Source organism: Cornus florida, unplaced genomic scaffold (genome assembly GCF_030987335.1).
Source record: "Cornus florida cultivar Cherokee Brave unplaced genomic scaffold, ASM3098733v1 CherokeeBrave_3.0.0_Hap2_Chr03, whole genome shotgun sequence".
NCBI lineage: Eukaryota > Viridiplantae > Streptophyta > Magnoliopsida > Cornales > Cornaceae > Cornus > Cornus florida.
In genome coordinates, this window is record NW_026775573.1 from 51,969,618 (window position 1) to 51,991,996 (window position 22,379).

A 22,379-nucleotide genomic window follows, 5' to 3' on the forward strand; every position below is an offset into this window, starting at 1 on the left:
TCAAAATTTTAAGTCACAATAATCTCACTTATCACTTAATGCTAAACACTTTATTTTATTTTTTTTATATAAAAAGACATTTTTTTTTTTCAATTTACAAATACAACTTAAAATTTAGTTTTTAAAATTTTTCAGTTTTATCAAAAAAAAAAAACACTATTGTTTAACAATCCAATTCAACACTTTAGTTTTGAATATATTAAGTTATTCATTTAAATGTGTTTATAATAAAGTTTGCATATCACAATTTTTTTTTTTTTGGGAAAAAAAAAAAAAAAAAAGAGTGATACTGAATATGAGTTAAAAATTTAAGTGAGAGGACTTCATTTAAAACAAAATACTAAAAAAATCCTCAATTCAAAAATACCTCTTAAAACTTAAACTTAAAATTTTGTTACTAAAACTTTTAATAGTTTTATCATACAGCACCTAAGAAATTTCATTATAAAGATTCTTCCTACTTATTCACTTAAATTTTGACTCATTTAAGTGAAACTATGATTTTTTTTTTTTTTTTTTTTTTTTTTTTTTTTTTTAAAAAAAACACTCATACATGTTCAGCGTGCTTAACTTATATATTTAAACACATTTAGTTTTAAGTGTTGAATTAGTGACCTCTTTTAAAAATATCGTCCAAAAGATTGAGTTTTAAAATTTTGATATCAGGTAACTTACCAAATTCAAATCCAATCTTAGGCAGTGACTCCATGCATACTTAAACTACTTTTTCTTTGCATTAAACATAAATTTCAATCTACATTGTTTCATCCATTATTTTTAAATGGATAATGATTTAAAGTCCGAAAATCATCCATTATTTTTAAATGGATAATGATTTAAAGTCCGAAAATCAGAAGTGTTAATTGATTTATGTGAGTAAATGTTAACATCATCATGATATCATTAAAATTCCTGATATTATGATAACATCAGCCCCTATTCACATAAAAGTAGTCAGATGTATCCCATCGTCGGACTCTCTATCATTACTTCAATTAAAAAAAAATTTTGTTTTTTTGATAAGTATTACTTCAATTAAAATGAAAGCATAAATGTAGTGTAATTACGCAAAACTTCAGTTAGTTAATATCAGTGATGAGTTTCATGTTAACTTCTTACTAATAAGAATGTTCTTTTTTCTGCTTTACAATAGCTGAAGGCACTTTATTCAGTGTGTTTGAAAAGAATGTACAAATTACAATGCCAGACAAGGATTGTTTGTCTCTCTGAGAAAATAATAAACAACATTAATTAACGAAGCTCCAATAAAATGATGAAAATTTAGGAGCAACATTAAATTAAGCTAAGAAATGTCATCAGATTCCTACGGCATCAAGAAGTTGCGAGTGTTGAGAAACAGAAACAAGCGAGTTGGCAACAATGGCACCACTAGCGGCAACTGCCGGGACTCCAATGCCGGGAAATGTAGAGTCGCCACAACAGTAAAGCTGTGAGATTGGCGTTGAATGTCCGGGAAAAGTGTCTTTACCGGCTTGTATCGCTGGCCCATACGTTCCTCTATTCCTTCGAAGAAACCTTTGATGTGTCAATGGAGTTCCGACCAACTTCACCTCACACTTCTCGCGATTGAAACCTGGACCTAGTGCACGTTCCACAGCCCTCCACATTACCTGGCTTATGAAGTACTTGTAATTAGACCAGACATTTTGGCCAACAATAATCTTGTTTTGGATAATAGTGACAGAAACGATTTCTTGAGCTAGGTGGATGTAAATAAGTGAGGGAGCCAATAAGAAATATGAATATCGAAGTCAAGACTCATCCAGTAGTAGTTAAATTTATAAAATTATTAAATATTATTATTATTAACTCCCAAGTGATTTGCATAACTTATTTGAAAGAAAATCCACAGGATACATTGGTTAAATTGCATCGTACATGATAAAATCAAACCGTCTCCATTACTTTCATTCAACCATAGAAAAAAATTAATCTCCCCCACTCTAAACCCTAAACCCTAAAATCTAAAGGAGAAAGAAGAGGAGAAAATCAAAGGAAAAAGGGCATCGAGTTTGGCACAGAAACTAAATTCAACAACTTGTGCATTAACGCTGAAATGACAAAATAAAATTAAAGACAACAAAAAGACTATACATTGTTTCCTTAATATACCACCTAACTTACTGTAGCTACTTATTGGCTCTGTTTCCTTAAAGCAAGATGATTCAATAATTTTAATCATTACATAAGCTCCAACATATTAGTATTTGATTTGTCAAATAAAAGAAAGGACTAAGAGTGTAAGACACCTAACGTGACAATAAAGTTTGCCCAATATTTCTTGTTCTTAAACTTGATGAGTCAACTTGAAGTAACCTAGTTTAGTAGAACGAATAAAGTTTTGAGATGCATAGTAAAAAAACCAATCGGCAAAAAGACATGTCAGCTTTGAACTTCTTAAAGCTCATGTAAGTATAACCAATTTCTTCTGTCAAATCAACAAAGTTTGAAGAAACCTGATCCAATAATCTCCACATTTTTTAATTCCCGGTTTCTAATTGCTAAAAAAGTTGGGTAGCAAGTTGAATAAACTAACTGTATTATGCTAAGTTTCTCAATTTTCAAGTTTCTTAGTTTTATAGTTTAGCATGAATGACAACACAAGAAAGAACCAACTAGAAGAAATTGCCAGTAACTGTACCTCAGATCGCTTAGCTTTGAGTTCTTTGTACTCGGTGCTTCTACGATCAAGTCCTTCCCAAAGTCCAAATGGTTCAGTTCCCGGTGTATAGGCATGTAAGACATGTTTCCCACGGGGTGCAAGATCCGGACTAAGTACACTAGGTACAGATATCAAAACAACATTCTGATCAGCATCAACTCCTCTCTCCCAATCATTCACAACTATGTGATGTATTCCCAGGTCCTCGCGTATACCCTATTCAATCAGACAGTATCAAAGATAGTAATTTAGATATATGAAAAGATAAACTGGAAAAAGTGGAGGATGAAACCTAGTTATATTTTCCAAAGAATTATGATTTTTTTTTTTCCTAGTAAAAGAATTATGATATTGAATATAAATTATATATTCAATTTGCTAATTTAACAACAATATATAAGAAATCACCATTCCCACAAAGTAATTCAGTTTCACATTGTCCATCATATAAATATTAGAAAGAAACATCGGATTCATCTCATAAATGACCATTTCAGATATCCAGACCCACACCCTGGCTCTGATAAGTCAGAGTAGACAAAATCCCAGACTAGACCTAGAGGGAGAGTGTATAGTTCTTGAAAAAAAAAGTTAACTACCTTTCACAGCAATTTAATTTTCAAGTAACTTCAACTACAATTTAAATCTCAACTAACAATCAAATGTATGTAGAAAAAATAGTAGGGTGCAAAAAAGTAAAAGCATGCCGCTTATGAAAATAAAGAGTAAAAGCATGCCACACAAAACACAAATTTTTACGTGATTGGATAAAAATCACAGGACAGTCCAAACCGATAAATCACTTATAGAAGAAAAAGGTAATTAGAACCCTAGGTATCAGATTCTAAACCCAAGAATCACCCCTCTTCGGACAACACTGCTGTCAATCTACTAACCAGTTCTTCACGTGATTTTTACGCTTCAACTCATGATTGATCTCCTCTATTAGTTGTCCAAACTTTAGATTGTGTGGATTGTATTGTGTTCAACTCCTTGAAGCACTTGGAATGTAGATGATAAATGCTAAGTAACATTATCATCTAAATGTTTTGATGATAAATGAAAGAAACAGAAGTTCTAGCAATTTGATTGCTATAATGAACACAAGATGCTTCAAGTATGCCTCTCTATGTTTGTATATGCTTTATATAATTTTCGAAAAGCATAGGGTCCTTTTCATAGACCTTTGAGACTGAAAAATATTAGGATTTTAAATGTTTGAATCTGTTTTTGGAAATTGCCTTCTGGAGCTTTCTATCAATCCAACTTCAGGTTTGATCAACCGACCTTCCTGCAAATTGGATGCTATAGATTTTTCGATTCAAAACAATTTTTATGCCTTCAAAACTTCTTTTTAAAGACCTCATGTTTATGACAAACCTAATCGTGGTGATGAATGCATGAATATGAAACCCTAATTTGGTGAGTGCACAATAGAGAGTTGAATATGAGCAGGACAACCGCTAACAAGAATAAATATATCCAGAAGCATGTCACATGGAATCTATTGGTGACACCACTCAGCAACAAAACCAGAGAAATGTAGCCAACATGGTTCAGTCATTTGCAATGAAAACAAATAATTAACTACGTAAGGTAGTTAGAAGTCTAAATGGCCAACATTGTAGTGAAAACTGCAACCCACAAACAGTGCAATGGAAAAATAGAATTTGTGCATCTGACTTCTAGCAGTTGAGGCATGATATGGTTGAATGGATATTGGGATTTGGAAACACTTTCCATAAATACGGAAGATCCTCCTTAGATTTAGAAGCATTAATTAACAGATTTAATGGAAAAAGCATCTAAAATGATAGTCAACTAAAAAAAAAAACTAATTTCTAGTAAACCATTTGATGATGCCAACCGTCACAATAACTCACCTCTGCATCAAAGCCCAGGTGCAGATGCATGAATGATTCACATTGTGGGGTCGTTTTAATCCTGTCCTGATATGCCTTTGGCACGACTTCCTTAGGCAATAAACTCAATGTGTCCCACATAGATGCATTACTAACAACAGCCTTCTTAGCACGCACAAACTGCAGCAAAAATAGGTGTTTAATCAATTAATGGCAATTCAATCCATGACAGCGTTACGGTCTTTTTCTTATTGATTAACATTAACTCACTTTACCACTTCTTAGCTTCACACCTATAGCTCGACCATTTTCAACAACAATATTTTCCACATGACTCCTGAGAGAGATCTGTCCACCAAACTTCTGTATTCCGCGGACAAGAGCATCAACAACTGCCCCAGTTCCATGAAGAGGGTACTCCAGGCTGCAACCTGGCTTGTACCATTCTGCAAACATGTAAACCTGAAAAGATTGGAGAATGAAGCGATTATGTTATCAAGAAAAAAAGCACCATCAGAGTCATAACACTAACAGAATTAAAGACCATGGTAAAAATTATATGATATTATATTAGATAAATTTAAGAAATAAATAAGGGAGAACCTACTTTAGAGTTGTGGAGAACTTAAATGATTGTCAAATCCAGTTGGATTTCTCTTGAGCTTGAAAATTTCCTACTTAAAAGAGTATGCAAAACATTGCAAAATGCTTGTTAGACAGGGTTCACTGACAAGAATAAATCTTGGAGTAACAAAATCTCCCTAATGCAGGTAGGCTTCAATTTATCAGCTCTATATTAGCATGCCGCTGCGTTGGATCAGTTCTTTCATCCTTCCAAAGAAGGTCTATAATTACTCGATCAAAACTTTCAGAAGAGTTCGCTAGACAGGAAATTCCTCAAGTCCTTAGGGTGATAGATTGCCTGGAGCATATCTCTCTTCTTAAAAGAGTAGGTGGTCTTGGTCAGAAAATTTTAGAATTTAGCTACCCAGAATACAGCCTTAATCTCTAAGCATACATTGATGTTGCTTTCTCTGACAGGCAATTCCATTTGGATTGCTTAGGTCCAAAAATACTTGCTGAGGGACCGAGTTTCGGGGTTGTCAAACCCCCTGCTATATGCTCCTTGGGGTTGGAAGAAAATTCTTCAGTTGGTACAGGAATTTTAGGCCTTTCTTTAGCACAATATGATAGAGGAGATAACACTTTTATTGGTTTGATAACTGGCGTCCTACTGGCCCTTGCACTTGCTTATTACTAGAAGATCCATTCCTCAAGCTCCCTTTGTAGAAATGTTAAGGTCACTGAAATCCTGGTTGATAGTCACTGGCTCAGGCCTGATTCTAATTTAATCCCTCTTGCTTCAATTGCTCAATCTATAACTCCCTTCCCAAATTCTCACACCCCAGACCAAGTCTCATGGTCTCCCTACAATTCTAGCAAATTTTGTTCCAAACCAGCTTGGGAATCTATCAAATTTGGAGGCCCTGGTGTTCCTTCGCACCTCAATTCCTTAGGTTTCCTTAATTCTTTGATGGCTCTCAGATAGGAACTCTATACCACGGACAGGGCACAACTTTTCAAGCCCACTTCTTCTTCATTATGTTTGTTCTGTCAAGCCTCTCAAACTCATGCTCACTTCTTCTGCTATTGTCTCTTCTCCTTTGGAATCTGTTCTGCTATATGGAGAAGAACGGCATTTCAGCAACCTCCCTTGAGTGGCCTGAGATCATTCAGGATGCCTCTTTCAAGTGGAATGTGAATTAACATAACCAGAAGATCAATAAACTATCCCTTGCAGAATCAGTTCACTATATCTGGTAAGAGAGAACCTCAGATTGTTCAATCAATCCTCTACATCCGATGTCTTTATCCTGCAGGAAATTTCCTCTGCTATTAAATAAAAGTTCTATTACTTAAAATCCTCTTTAGTAGAGCTATTGTTCAAGCTTGGAATTGCCGCAGTCTGTTCCCTCATTGATTTTCTTCTATGTTTGCAGTTGGCTTATTTCTGGATCTTTGGTCCCTTTAGTATATTGGGCTGTCGCTAGCCACTACTTTTGGAATGATTACTTAATCTAGGACTTAGATCAGGAAGTAGTTGGTCCAGACACTTTATACCTTGTTCTCCTTTTGGTGATATTAACGTTGCTTTCTTCCTCTTGAGATTTCTTATATTTTCTAGCTATGTTTGAGCTTTCTCTTGTGTCTTCAAGGGATGTGGCCCTTGTAGCTTATATAATTTTTTGTTCCTTCTGAAAAAGAGAATCTTACTGAAAGAAATAAAAAACATATACTATCATGAAAGTTAGGTTACAATGACCAAAATTGTATTAATTTGCAACATGAAAATGGAGGTGTGCACTTCATTGAATCCAACAAATTGACCCACGTAAAGAATATTGTGCTCTGACCTCCTTTACAAATGATAAATACTAATGTGGGTAACGTGAGTTAGTAATTTTAGATGCCTAAAACTAGGGGAAAAAAAAAAAATTAGATGCTTAAAAATGATACATGGTAATGAACATGTTTGAGTCTTATCTGTAGACAACCAGATCAGGTGGATAAGTTGTTTACTGGTCCATGATTCCCAAAAAAGATAGTGTATTTCTTAGCAAAACTTGTAGGCATGAGTATTTAGAGCATATGGATAATATTGCACATTGCAAGTAATTTTATAATGTAGAACATCCAAAAAATATGGATAATATTGCACATTGCAAGTAATTTTATAATGTAGAACATCCAAAAAAAATTATCAATTGTCATATATTGTATAAAATGCTAATATGAGTGTTTTCTGTTGGATTAAGGGACCGTTACCTGAGATCATCTTGATTGTGATATAAATCTCTATAATACTAATTAGTTATACAAATCAATTTGATCCACACAAACCACAAAAGTAAATAGTAATAGCAAGGACACAAGAGTTTTTACGTGGATAATAAAATCACGAGACCTAGTCCAACCATAAACAATCCACTGTATGAGAAAAAGGTTACCACTAGGTTAACAGTTCGCACACTATAGAACTATTAGTGTATTTTTTTTGTTGTTGGTGAACTCTGTTCCAAAATATGTTTGCTACGGTGTGAACAAAATGTCTTGAATAGTTTACGACGGACACTTTGCAAAGGTTCATCTTTGAAGACTGAGTTATGGAGACAGAAGCTATTTCGAGCACATCTTTAAAAGACGCTCCATGATGCTAAATCATATTAGGCAAAGGTAAGTAAGTTCTTAGACCCCCATTGGTAGTTTCTTCAGTTTTACCATTTGTTTGGTGTTGCACCGGTGGGGCATTTGTTTGCACCTGTACAATGTCGTTCTGTTTCATATCAATTTAGGACAGACCACTATTACACCAGTAGGTGATTTGGTTACACCAGTTGAATAGGATTCTGAATGTACATTGTTTAAGTCCGGAACACTATTGCACCAGTTGGGGTTTTTAATGCACTAGTACCACCTGACAGGAAACCTTTCAAGAAATTAAGTTCAAGTTGAATTCTATTTCGAAGGTTACTCTTGATAACTATATAAACAAGGTTTTGCAGGATATTTAGGGTGTGAAAAATTTGCAGTGATTTCTGAATACACCTAGGATTTCAAAAACCTAGTTTTCCATGAATTTGAGAGGTTCCTTCATTCACAAGGAGATTCACGTTAACCCTTCAAATTACTTGTGATTTAGTTGAGAGTAAGAAGCTTCATTGTGATTGTTCAATATCAATTGCACTATCATTCTCCATTTAGTTCATTATTGGTTTTGTTGAAGGATTTAACTATTTGAGTTACACTCTTTCCAACAGCTTCAAGCTTTTAGAGTAGATGGTCGTTAACATGGTATCAGAGCAGGGTAGGTCCTGTGTTCAAACCTCACCATCACCCTGATTTAAAATTGAAACAAGTGTTGGACCAAAAGCAAGCCACACGTGAGGGGGTGTGTTGAAGGATTTAACTATTTGAGTTACACCCTTTCCAACAGCTTAAGCTTTTAGAGTAGATCGTTGTTAACAGGTTTTATATCATAGGAGCATTGGATCACTAAGAGAGCAGATTGTTCATGGAGCAATTGTGTTCAATTTGAGCAGCTCATTTGCTAGATTGTGGGAGTAAGTCTGAGGTCTGCAGTAACTGGGCTCGTGCAAATTCGAGTAGGAAACTAGTAGTGAGTCTAAGACGGTTGGCAACCAGGTCTTGCCAAAGGTGATCTCTGAATCAAAGCTAGTGCAACTTTTCTTAAATATAGTGGATTGCTTTGCTCTGGACTTTGGTCCCGTGGTATTTCCTCGCTGAGGTTTTTCACATAACAAAAAAATCAGGTGTATTATTTCCTTTACTTGGTTTAATTTACTGTTTGATTGAATTGCGTGTGATTGATTTGTTAATAAGTGTTAATTTAATCTAAAAATTCAACCAGTTACAAAGATAAGCAAGGAGACCTATTCACCCTCCTATGGATCTTAAGGAAGCACGAGATCATACCATCCCAACTATATACTTCCACAAAGTATAACTCTCCTGAACTCCTCCTAGTTACCTCTAGACACAAATTGTAGCCAAGTTCACACTCAAAATCTTCAGGTCCTTGATCCGCTTTGTCAACAGACTTCACTCATGCAATCTACTTCTCCATCGTTGTTCAATCCTTTTACTCTATGCTTTAATCGGTTGAATTGCGCTATCTCACGTGCCTGATGATCTCCTTGTAGTTGATCACCCAATCACATATAATTATATATGAGGTAAACCCTAGGATTGAGAAGACAAGGATTCTCTTTCTAGACCCATGCTATATAGTAGGTAGGATCCCTTTAGAAATCTGATATGAGAGAATTACCAAAAATAGCTTCTGCACGGATCGATTGATTGACCAATAGACCAACACCTACTGAAATCCCATCAGCCGATCAATCCTTCGATCGAGGCTTACTGGAGTTCAACTAAAAAAAAAATCTGAAAAATTCGATTTATCCACCTGTCAATCGAGACTTGTTGGAGAGCACTCGATCGATCAACCTATTGATTCAACAAACAATGTTTTCCAATAAAAATATAAATTTAAAACCTGTCAGAGAAATCATAAAGTTAAAAAACTTATTTTCAAAAACACATCTAAATAAATATTTGGAACCTTCCTAAGACCGAATCTAGGTTACCTACGGTCTTTCTAAGGACTATTTATGTATGCCCTAGATATGTGATTGAGCATACAGATTTTATGCCGTGTTCTTTTTGAATAGGAAATTGTATATCTAACAATTTCATCAGCACATCTTCTACTTGTCATTCAATTACAGTAATATGAGTGTTTCTTTTTTCTCTTCATTTCTCTTGCCTTTTTAATGCCTATGGAAGTTATAATATTCATATGCAATAAGTTGCATAATCCTAAACAAAATACAACACAAGCTTTCACAGGAAAAGGAAGAATGTATTTTAAAGTTGGAAAGAAATAAGAATATATAAAAGAAATATAGAAGTTACCATCTCTGCTGATAGTACACCATCAGATTTCACCCCCGCGAGCAAGAAAGACAGAAGATCAATCCAATTTCGAATAAAAGGATCTTTTAGCTCTAATGAGTCAATGATTTCTGAGAAGGGTCTGAGAAGCTTTGTAGCACCAAGAGCTCCCTGAGGTCCCATCTGGGCGAAAGATTTCAGGAGGGAGGGGGCATATCTAGCTCCAGCAGTGGAAAGAACACCTATATCACCTCGGATAGATAGAGGAGGAAGAGCCATAGCAGCTACAGACAATGGAAGTATCGCGTCCTGTAGACGAGCGTATTTTAAATTTAACAGATAAAAAAAGGAGAGGCAATAATAGAGAACTATGTAGGAATGATCTACCAAATCACATACACTAACATGATTTTTCCAAGCACTTTTAAGCTACTGTTCAGTCTGCCAGTCAATGTTCTGTACTTTGTCATATTTTAATTAGTTCTGTATTTTAAATTTAACAGATAAAAAAAGGAGAGGTAACAATAGACAGATTGATTATTTATATACTATTATTGTTTTTTTTTTATGATTGACAACCTTAAACAGAAGTAGAAGAAAGATTTTGGCTCATTTGACAGTTTACAAAAAGAGAAAAAAGTTGCATTATTTACTATATTTAAAAAATGAAAAAAAATAAAAATATATGTCTCCATAATGATGGATACACATTGAAAAAATTGTAATGAAGAAGAGAATAAATATGATACTTACAAGAAGTTTTCTCCATTCTTTCACAGCATTCGGACTTGCATACTTCCGAAGATCCTGAAGAATTGATAAGTTATATTGAGTAGTTCACTTAAAAAGGATCACGGGGTGCAATTTTGAAGGTTGAGAAGAATATATATAACTTGCACGCTTCTCTAGGTCCTAAAGAATGACTAAAATCATATTGAGTAGTTTGCTTAGCTTAACAAGGTCCAAGGGATGAAATCTTGAAGGCAATACATACATACATATATACACTTATATATGATAAGCATGCAATTACATTTCAAATTTTCTTTGCTCTTCTTTGATATTCTGCCTTTCTTAAGGTCCTAGTGTTTTTTGGTTCATATAACTGGATGAAAATTTTAATAAGGTGTTCTTTGTCACACATTTTTTACCCGGTTAAGTTGTATGTCAGTATGAAAATTAGTGCTCTCACTATTTTTTTCTAATACATATTTATTTCGATATACTGAATCTCCATAAAAGAAAGCTCTACAGGTAGAGTCCTGTGTTGGTCTGTGTGAGCTACTATTTGGGTGACATTCTCAGTTATTGCCATTTAATGCCAGGAGGTTTAATCCCTTCCCCTGTTTTCAGTTAATGCAATTGCTCAAAAAGGTTTAAAAGGGCATTTCTGTATTTTTGGTCCATAGTCTCCTTTGGTAGTAATCCCATTTCAGATCTTAAACTGGTCAGGGACTCCATGGTAAATTCCATATTTGGCTTTACACATTTTAGTCCCTGTTAACCTTTCTTAGTTACATTTATTTAAAGGGCTTTTTCGTAATATTTGCTGTGGCATTATAAAGGTGCATTTTGGTCTCTCTTAATCTAACAGACACTTTCTTCTCTTTTTGAACCCTACCGGTTATCAGATATACACACACACACACACACAGAGGTATATACATCAGTCAGTTTTTTCACTTTTGAATTTTGGCCGTGCCATGAAGTGAAATTGTATTGTATGTTAGTTTGAAGAGAGGGAACAAAAATTGAGTGTGAAAAAGAAAAACATATATTGAGACTCCATTGAATCAACGATAAATAATCATTCTTGTCTCTTGAACTAAGCTCATGTGCCCTTAACAAAGTTAATCTGAGAACTGCAATCTTATCTATTTGTTAGAGATTCAACTAACTTTCAGAGCTCTGAAATTGCCATGCACTCTCTGCTACAACATTGAACTGATGCTCAAATTCAATTTGAAGGTTGCTGAGACTCCTCACTGTAAGTAAATAGACTCACCGATCTTATGCTCTTCTCATGCTTATTATCTTGTTTGTTTGAATCAATATTGAGAGTCAAGTGTTTATGTAAGGGCACATAAACAGGGGAGATACACATTTGTATTTGAGAGGAAATTGTGTGAGTGATTGAATTGTAAACACTGTGAGAATGGGTGTGTCATGGAATTCATTCCTACCCTCTTGATTCCAATGTCCTGCTACCTCATTAGAATCAACTTTCTAGTCAAGCCGGACCACAATACATGTTTGTTTTATAATTATAAAGTACTTCAACTTCTTTACGGTGGTTGTGTCAGCACCAACTAACATGTCAAAAACCAATAACCATGTTTGTGTCCTTTCCACAGGATTGTTAAACCAAGAATACTGCAGTTAGGTTCTTTAAAGTTTCATTCATACAAGTAATCAAGTCCAAAACTTGTTCCTTTTTTTTTGTAATAACTATATTTTATCAAATACAACCTTTTCCATTTTAAAGGTACAAAATAGGTGGGGTTTTAAACTTTAAGAGTAAGCCCCACAAGGTTAAGGGAAAAATCAATTAAATGTTTATGTTAGAAACATGAAACCAAAAATAACATTGATAATCCACCTTGAAAAATTCTGTAGGGCCAATGCGTGATAGGAATTCACCTTCAGGTATGTATACCATCCACGAGTCATAATTGGCACACACAATTGACTCGCCCAATGCATCCAGAACCTACAAATAATACAAATGTGGTAATTAAATTTCTGTTACATAGAACTACAGAAAAAATTCCCTGTAGATGACTTGCTGCACCATCAAGTAGAATTCATGCTAAATAAAGTAAAATCCATTAATTGTCCCCTTCTGAAGTCAACAAGAGGAATAGCACCACAATTGAATTCTAGATGTACTTAAAACAGAAGTAATACACTACCAAAACATGTCCTTATTCATCAAAAGGTGTTTAGCGGGAATAGACAGAAAATAATCGTATCATAAATGATATATCAAGTCATTGAATGACAACTTCCATCAATGACATAAAACCATTACTGCCCATTGCTGGTGGTTCATACCATGGGATTATTTGCTTATGAAATACATTGAAATGTACAGTCACCTGTGTGATAATTTATTTATTTATTTTTTCAAAAGGGTGGTGGCGATGGAGAGGCAGATAAAATATCATGAATAGTTAAGACTATGACAGGGCAATATCACTACTTGTGGGTCCAGAGTTATATCCCAGAGACAGGAGGTGATGGGTTTATTCAGCTCTCTAGCAATCTACAACCTTTTACAACTAGTTCTTTCATTTCCTTGCAAGCAGAATTGAAGCTACGTTAGGTATGCTGGAATGGAATAGAATGGAATGCCCATTCCAGCTTCTCATTCCCTTTCTCATGTTTGGTTAGGAATCCATTCCCGCAAAATGTTGGAATGACTATTCCTCTTCAAGAGTTAAGGAACCATTCCATCATAGACTCAAAATAAGATATACTAAGACAAAAACGCCCTCACCGAACGTGTGTATAATAAAAGTTATTATATTATTTTGTTATAACATAATATAGAAGATAATATTATAAAATATCTACTGCATAATAATTTATTAAAACTATATAAAATAAATTTAAAATATATAATAATTAATAAATATTTTGTGTAATAAATTATTTAAGCCATTATATAATATGTTATATATTAAAAATATTTATTATACCGTTTAATATATATAATAAAATATTACAAATAATACATAGCTTTAGTATATGATATATTAGATTAAAAAAACAAATAATGATGTATTTTATATTAAATTTTAATAAATTCTGAAAATATAATATGTTAAATAAATATTAAAATGCATGGCAAACACATATTTTACATTAAATAAATATAATATAAAATTATATGAATTGATTTATTATACTCTTCTCTATTCTGCATGTCATTTGTACTACAAAGCCTGAGTAGTGAGTGAATTCCTCTCCAAGCAAGTAAATATGCTGCCTAAAGTGAAATGATGCTGGTATCCTTTTGGTTTTATTTAGTTTATCCTTAGCTGCAGCAATGAATTACCAGATAAAATGCCATCACCATCAGTGGTAGAACCAGGATTTACTCCAATGGGGGAAACTCTTAAACAAAAACAATAAATACAAAAATCAGACACTGATTGATATCATTTTTATTTAATACATTTACAATTGTCCTCAACCAGTTTTTATTTTTTGAAAATGCTGCATGATAACTTCAATATTAGTGCCACTATGTAAGTATGTATATTTTTCTCAATATATACAATCAAGAAATCTATTGATGTTAAAAATTTTCTTCTTTTTTTTACATTTTTCTTTTTGCATAAAATTTTTATTTTGCAGAAAGAGCAAAATTGGGTAAGAAAAAGAGATTGGATATCATTTATCAGCAATGATTGTTGTCTAGATAGTTGCAATCTGGTCTGGTATCACCAATTCTGGCTGCTAAATTATTACAATTCTTTGGGACATCATTTATCTTCTGTAAACAACACAACCAAGCCCCAACAATTACCTAGAGCAAGAAACTTAAACGATGTAATCAAAAGTGAGTAATTAAAATAACAACTAAACAGATCAAGTCCTTACTCAAGCAATGCAACAAATTAGATGAGATAACATTTATTTATAAAGTAAGTCAAAATGAGAAGAACAAAGTACTTGTGCAAGAGGATTCGCCTGAGGACCTCTTGATTGAAATCCAGAGAACAAAGATGGACCAGAGTCGAATTTGTAGTCTTTGATTTCAAATGAGTGAGCAGCACCTCCAGGTACATCATGGCTTTCTAATACTAACACATCTTGTCCGTATCTAGCTAGAAGTCCCGCACAACACAGTCCAGCAATACCACTCCCAATTACAACAATGTCTGCCTCTGGTTTGCCTGCACATCATTCTTTGCGTTAAAAATGTTCCTATACAGTCCCTGGATGATGATAAGGATATTTTTAAGTTAGATTTTATGATAGCTTAAACTTCCAAATAATGTTCGTACTTTTAATGAAGCCTGAAGCTTGGACCAAATCAACTGGACTTTATCTTTTAGATTGTTTTATTTCCTTTAAGATTTTCAAATTTGTACCGGTTTATCTTTGAGATTCCAATATATCTGACCTGGTGGAACCATAAGTTACCACAACAGGTCAATAAAAAAAGGATAATACATATACATGCATATACATGCATACACATAAATTTTCAATTTAACCATTATGTTTCAATTCTTTCACGTGTTGACTGAATGGGATTTTCTAGCCGGAGTTCACTGGAAAATGACAGTAAACAAAACCACGGGACATTCCATTCAACAATTCCCCTAAATCCAAACAAGAGAACTCAGCTGTATATGAGTTCTTAGAAAATAAAATATAATCAGAAGATAACCAATAGTCCATAACTTACTTGACAAAAACGCATACCACCACGTACTTTTTAACGCATTTGAGGTATAAGAAAAGGGTGTACACTTGTTTAATTACCGAAACAGAGTGTCAGATCCACTGTAAATCTTACTGGTGTCCAACACCAAAATTGTTTTATAAGAAGTGTCCTACATAACATAGTTACTATTCTGATCAATATAATCAAAACTGATGAGAGAAGTAATAACTCACACATTTACAACTAATTTGGTATTGAAAAGCTAGTCATGGACCTTCAATTAATCTCTTTTTGTAGTGCAATACATTCCAAATATTTTTTTTGGTAAAGCATACATACCTACACACATTTGCTCCATCAGGACCCGAATTTCAACAATTTCAATTTTTAGGATAATAAAAAAATGTGGCCAGAATTTCAACAATTTCCCAAAATCGTTAGAAGAACAATGGCTTTTATTCTATTCTTTAAATAATTTTTTTAAAAAAATAAATAAATAAATTGTTTGAAGCCCTAAATGAAATATCCCTCAAATTATCAACATTACGGCTCTAAGCCTCAATCAGATAAATGAATTATGTACGTGATTTCACATCATTCAGACCCCCTTTCCCCATTGACCCAAAAAGGCCAAAAATAAATAAGATCTTATGTTACTATGTATCAACCCAAATGAAATATACTTATGTATATATAAAGATATATACTCATACATATATATATATATAGAGAGAGAGAGAGAGAGGACCTGGGAAGGATTTATTCAGTTCAGTTGTGGTTGTAGAAGAAGTAGAGGGGTAGCCGTTGGATGAGGAAGAGCGCGGCAAAAAAGGAGTGAGTTTTCTGGTTTGGGAATTGAAGTTGAAATTGGGAGCGAGAGATTGGGTTTGGAGAAAGTTTGGTGGTGAAACAGTAGTAGTACACAAAGCCATCGAAAATGCTATGCTATGATATGCTATTGAATTCCATATACAGAGTATGTTACCTACTGCTACGCACTGAGAATTCAAACCCTCTTCACAAGACAATCGAGTGTCTTTGTAGTTTGAAACTAGCCACGTTGGCTCAGTATATATAGCCACCGAAAAATTATCTCCATGCTACTTAAAAAAATAAAATTAAAAATTAAAAATTAAATAAATAAATAAATAAGAAAAGTACGGCATGAATACATAAAAAAATAATAATATAATAAATACTATTATTTATATAAATAATATATTTTTGTTATTTAATCCAGAGTATCATAAATAAATCAATAATTTAGAGTGTATAACTTGAAATTTGTTATTTTTGTTTTCTTAAATTTTATATATTTTTTTTAATAACTCATAATATATTTTAAATTTTATTGAATTATATATTTTTAAAATTATATAATCACAAAATCACCTGCTTATGCTTGTCATGTCAGACTAAAAATAAAATATTTACCATTTAAGATATTTCTTGCCATATCCGACATGTATTCAAATCGTATTTGTATATTCTATAAGTATTCATATTTCCTAAGTTGAATCTGACTGTTGGCATATAGTTTAACAATTGCCACATGTTATGAAAAATGACAAAAACGTTTAGTATCCTTCTTTAAAAACAATAGAAATATTTATTATTTTTTTGAAAATAGAAAGAAAAAATTCGAGATGGGTCTAAATGCAGTGATGGAGCTAAGAAATAAAATGGGAGGCGACTATCTTGAATAATAATAAAATAAAATATATTCAAATTAGCGTAATTAAAAAATTATTGTAACTTAATAGATATTTTTGTTTGGATAAAGCTTGTCTTAGGCATCATAAACAAGGCCCTTCTTTCTAATGTTAATATGAATCAATAACAACATGACATGTGTAAAAAAAAATTAAAAAATAAAACTTGAATCATTCGGATCATTTCATATGTCATTCAAAAAGGAAGAAGATTTTCTCTCACATGTGAGACCTGATAGTGGGCTCTCCCTCTCTTTAATTCACGATTCCTTTTCTTTTTCAGTCAAATCTCCATTGATGCCTACCATTTCCCCAATTTTGAAACTATAATGTTAATCATCTCTTCTGCCAACCGACCTCCACTACCTCCATTGCTTGCCCCCTCCTTCATTCCCAAACCTTAATCTTTTACATCCAATTTTTAGAGATGATTCAAGTCGACACATTCATTGTCTTCCATCTCTGTTGCAACCCAATCTCCAGAATGACTCAAGAGGTTGATCAATTAATAAATACATACGGCTCCAGTGGCATCCAAAATTTTAAGATTTATCACCACATGTTACAATATGAAACTAAATTAATTTCCTTAAAACTTCATTGATAATTGGAGTCTTACAATTATGGTTGATTTACCATATTTAGGCTAATTGTTTAGCTTCTTCGGTAACTGAGGAGGCCAGAAGTGACATGGGCCGGATATGACCCGCGAACATGGCATCCGGTCCGAGCAGATAGGTACAGCCCATAGAGAAATACTGCCATATGGGCCGAACGCGAATAGCCCATCAAAGATGACCAAAACTCACAGAGGAACGGGCCAGGATCTAGTAGTCCATTAGTGTTTGTAAGTATCTATAAATATGAGAAGTAATGGATGGATTTGGGGCATTCTGTTGAAGTGTAAGAGTTCTAGAGAGAGAAAATGAAAATGAATTTCTTGCATCTTCAATTGGCGCCGTCTGTGGGAATCGTTGAAGATTGATTGATCATTGATCAATATCGCGTGGATTCAGACCAATTCGTGAAGACGAAACTCGATCTTTGGGAGTTGGATCCAGATCTGAGCGATTGTGACCTATTCTGGAGGAATTTAGTTCCTGTTGCTTTGGCGGAAGTGGCTTTAGATCTACGCAACAACGAGTTGTTCGATTGTGGCCGGATTTGACGGATTTAGAATTCGGACAATTCAGATCTCGTCAACCGTAAGCATAATTCGGAGAATTCGAAACCAGATCTGAAAAATTCGCGCTCACAAAGCTCAGATCTACTCACGAACTTGAGATTAATGCCTTTACTCCGTTCAGGAATAATGATAGGTGAAAGCTCCAATTCGATGGAGGCTGTCCAGCAAACGAAGCTTGAGGAGTTGATGAGCTTGATCGAAGCTCTCAAAAAAGAGAATGCAGAATTGAAAGCTGGAATGCAGCATCAGCAAATACCCGCGGTTCCGCATCCACTTCCGGCCGGTGAAAGAGGTATTCAATCTAATATCGCACATCAAGGCGAGCAGGACGAGAACAATCAGTCAGCTCTCCACCGTGATGAAAGGAGGATGGACGATTTGCCGCCAAATGTTCGTCGAGTTGAGGATCACGAAGGATCGACTCACGTTGATCCGTGACATGAGCAGATCAGACAGAACGAAGCCATGACCTTCGATCCGCATCGGGAAAGGTTCAACCGAGAGGAAGTGATAGAGGTTGATCGCCGCCGAGCTGTATCGCCTTGGCAAAGAGAGCTCATTGAGGAACGGTCGTTCGATCCGTCTTACCGGCCCTCCATAGCTACAATCACTCATCGCGGTTCGGAGAGCAGATCTGTAGCTCATAGAGCTACCGCTGGGCTCCAGAGAGAGAATGAAGCACTCCGATCCACGGCTCGGACGGTTGATTCACCATTCACTAATGAGATCCTGAATGCTCCGCATCCAAGGAAGTTTGCTATGCCAGTTTTTATTTTGTTTGACGGAACAACCAATCCGATCGATCATGTGTACCATATCCAGTTGAAGATGGCCCTGAATACGGAGAACGACTCTTTAATGTGCAAATGTTTCCCTACAAGTCTAGCCCGGACCGGCGCTTAGCTGGTTCAAGAACTTGCCTAGGAGCTCCATTGATAGCTTCCGAAACCTGTGCGATCGGTTCATAAGCCAGTACTATGGGAACAAGCGTCCACCGAAGGACATCTCGAGCCTATTCACAATGAAACAGCACAAAGATGAACGTCTCCAGGCTTTTCTCACCAGGTTTAATCTCACTAAGAGTATGGTGATCGAATGCCACCCTTCTACAGCGGTTCAAGCCTTCAAGTTGGCCATGACACGTGGCACTCCGTTCCATACCAGTCTAGTAGTGAACACGCCGACGACTATGGATGAACTCAATGAAAGAGCCGATGGCTTTGTGCGCCTAGAAGAAGAGGAGGCAGCCAATGCTCGGACAGCGTCGGTCGTGTCGACCGAGGAAAAGTCCAAGGCAAAGATCAGGCAGAAGCAGGCTCAGCCGCAACATCAGACCTCCTGGAAGGCAGAAAAGAGGTCCAGGGAGGAAGAGCTGATCACTCCGTTGAAGGTCACTCTGGCGAGGCTATATCAGGAGAACAAAGATAAGTTTCATCCACCACTGCCAATTAGGCAACCCCTCGAACAGAGGGATCAAACTAAACATTGTGCTTTCCACTCCGATTTCGGCCATCAGACTAACGAATGCAGGAATTTGAGAAGACAAGTGGAGATGTTGATAGCTAGAGGGGAGTTCGTGAGTTATGTTCAAGGCTCGGCGATAGAGTAGAATCGACTGATGGAGCAAGTAAAAAGGAGTCAGAAACAAAGCTCCTATAATTCACAGCCAGTTCGTATAATCAATGCTATCCACGGTTGACCCGAGCCTAGCGAAGACTCAGATGAGCTACTCCGAACGCGCCTCCGGCAGGCGCAGATGAAGAAAAGGGTTAGCAGTGTGAATACTCTGCACCAACAGGTCGCATCGATACAGATAAAGTTTGACAGGACAGACCTGCAGCGTGTTCAAATCCCCCATGAAGACCCGTTGGTAGTCAGCTTAACAGTGGCGGACTGCCTGGTGCGCAGAGTTCTGATCGATCCCGGAAGTAGTGCGAATGTCATGCCGAGGGACACATTTGATCGGCTCGAGATTAAACCAAAGAGGCTTAAGCCCACTGGAAATCCCCTGTTAGGATTTGATGGTAAGAGGGTGGAGCCCATCGGAATGGTGGAAGTAAAAGTTCAAGCTGCAGAACGAGCGCTTATGGAAACTTTTGTGGTTGTGGAGATTCACCCCTCGTACAATCTCCTGATGGGAAGAGGATGGATTTACAGAGTCCAAGGTGTGCCCTCAACTCTGTATCAGGTCATGAGGTGCCTCGGACCCGATGGAAATAAGGTGATAGACATTCGTGGGGATCAGGTTGCAGCCAAAGAGTGTTATTCCGTCACACTAAAATATGCTGGGAAAGGGAAGGCGCCCGTCCGTTCGGCAAGCCCCAGATAGCAATTACAGGAACCTCCGCCCAAGCAGAATAGGGTGGAGGAGTCAGTTGACTTGACCGAAGAGCCCCTTCTGGATGTGCAGATCGATCAGTCCAAGCCAGAGCAAACTACCAGAGTAGGAGTAAGACTAACCAGGGAAGAGCAGCGGGAGCTAATTGACTTCTTGTCTCACAATGCCGATGTATTTGCATGGAGTCACCTAGATATGCCTAGAATTAATCCCTCCGTATCCTGTCATTCCTTGAATATCAATCCCAATTTCAAACCAATAAAGCAGAAGCAACGAAGATTTGCTCCAGAACGTAAACAGATCATAGCCGAGGAGATTGATAGGCTGCTCGATGCGGGATTCATCAGAGAAGTGCACTATCCTGATTGGTTGTCCAACGTCGTTGTCGTGTAGAAGAAGAATGGGAAATGGCGAGTATGCATTGATTTCACCAATTTGAACAAAGCCTGTCCAAAGGATAGCTTCCCGCTGCCTAAGATTGATCAAATGGTGGATGCCACCACCAGGTATGAGCGTTTAACCTTTCTGGACGCTTATTCAGGTTATAATCAGATCCCTATGGACCCGGCAGATGAAGAAAAAACTTCTTTTGTTACCGAGCGAGGGACATATTGTTACAAAGTTATACCTTTCGGACTGAAAAACGCGGGAGCAACTTATCAAAGACTTGTTCGCAAAATTTTCAAGGATCAAATAGGAAAGACTGTGGAAGCCTATATTGATGATATGGTGGTAAAGAGTAGGAAGAATGATGATCATCTGAAACATCTGCAAGATGTATTTGATGTGCTGAGGCGATATGGGATGAGGCTCAATCCAACCAAGTGCTCGTTCGGTGTGAGTTCCGGCCAGTTTTTGGGACACGTGGTCAACCACAGAGGCATCGAAGTTAGCCCTACTCAAGCAGAGGCTTTGATTAAGAATGCCGAGCCAAAGACGATCAAAGAAGTGCAAGCCCTCACAGGACGAATAGCTGTATTAAGTCGATTCATTTCTAAGTTGTCAGACCGCTACAAGCCGTTCTTTGACACGATCCGGAGTCATGGAAGACAGGTCTGGAGGGATGAATAACGACAAGCATTGACCCATTTGAAGGAATATATGTAGAATCCACCAGTCCTGTCAGCCCCGGATCCAGAAGAAAAACTATATCTATACCTTGGAGTATCTAGTGTTGCGACAAGTGCCGTTCTGATTCGTTGCAAGGAAGGGGTGCAACACCCGGTGTTTTATGTCAGTAAGACAATGACCGAGGCAGAACGAAAGTACTCGAAGGCCGAACGGGTGATACTTTCACTCGTAAACGCAAAAAGAAAGTTGAGGCATTATTTCGAATCCCACCCTATAGCTGTTCTAACAACTTTGCCAATCAGAGTGCTTATGCACAAGCCAGAACTCTCGGGCAGAATGACAAAATGGGCCATAGAGTTAAGCTCATTTGACATAACGTATGAGCCGAGAACAGCTGTCAAAGGACAAGCGGTAGCCGATTTCCTGCTAGAATGTGACTCTGAGGATACGGAAGAAGACCTTAGATGCGGCTCTTGGAAACTTTATGTGGATGGCTCCTCTAACCAGATGGGGGCAGGAATTGGGGTTAAACTGCAAACCCCAGAGGGTACTTCTTTGAGTCAAGCACTCAGACTTGAATTCCAAGCCACCAATAATGAAGCGGAATACGAGGCGTTGCTGAATGGGTTAAAGTTGGCCAGAGAGCTACAG

General features: G+C 36.3%; 1 protein-coding gene across 3 annotated transcripts; it reads right to left on the reverse strand.

Moving 5' to 3' along the window:
* Positions 1–1,079: 1,079 nt before the first annotated feature.
* Positions 1,080–16,469, reverse strand: LOC132300517 (prolycopene isomerase, chloroplastic). Of its 3 annotated transcripts, none has more exons than XM_059797627.1 (9): positions 16,170–16,468; positions 14,701–14,924; positions 12,620–12,730; positions 10,774–10,827; positions 10,042–10,329; positions 4,816–5,007; positions 4,567–4,725; positions 2,663–2,899; positions 1,080–1,631 (listed from the first exon to the last, which is right to left on the reverse strand). In XM_059797627.1, the coding sequence occupies exons 1-9, from the start codon at positions 16,351–16,353 to the stop codon at positions 1,317–1,319; spliced, it is 1,764 nt and encodes a 587-aa protein (XP_059653610.1). In that variant the 5' UTR covers positions 16,354–16,468; the 3' UTR covers positions 1,080–1,316. The 3 variants fall into 3 exon arrangements, with proteins under 3 accessions (XP_059653610.1, XP_059653612.1, XP_059653611.1); XM_059797629.1 differs by having other exon boundaries at positions 12,661–12,730; positions 16,170–16,309; XM_059797628.1 differs by having other exon boundaries at positions 1,425–1,635; positions 16,170–16,469.
* Positions 16,470–22,379: the final 5,910 nt, after the last annotated feature.

Bases quoted from the DNA above. Each gene is read 5' to 3' on its own strand.
- LOC132300517 (XM_059797627.1), bottom strand. From the start codon at position 16,353: ATGGCTTTGTGTACTACTACTGTTTCACCACCAAACTTTCTCCAAACC. The intron at 14,925-16,169 runs GTCCTCTCTCTC...AATGATGTGCAG, and splicing joins ACTGAATAAATCCTTCCCAG to GCAAACCAGAGGCAGACATT. The intron at 4,726-4,815 runs GTGAGTTAATGT...TTTTTGCTGCAG, and splicing joins TGAAGCTAAGAAGTGGTAAA to TTTGTGCGTGCTAAGAAGGC.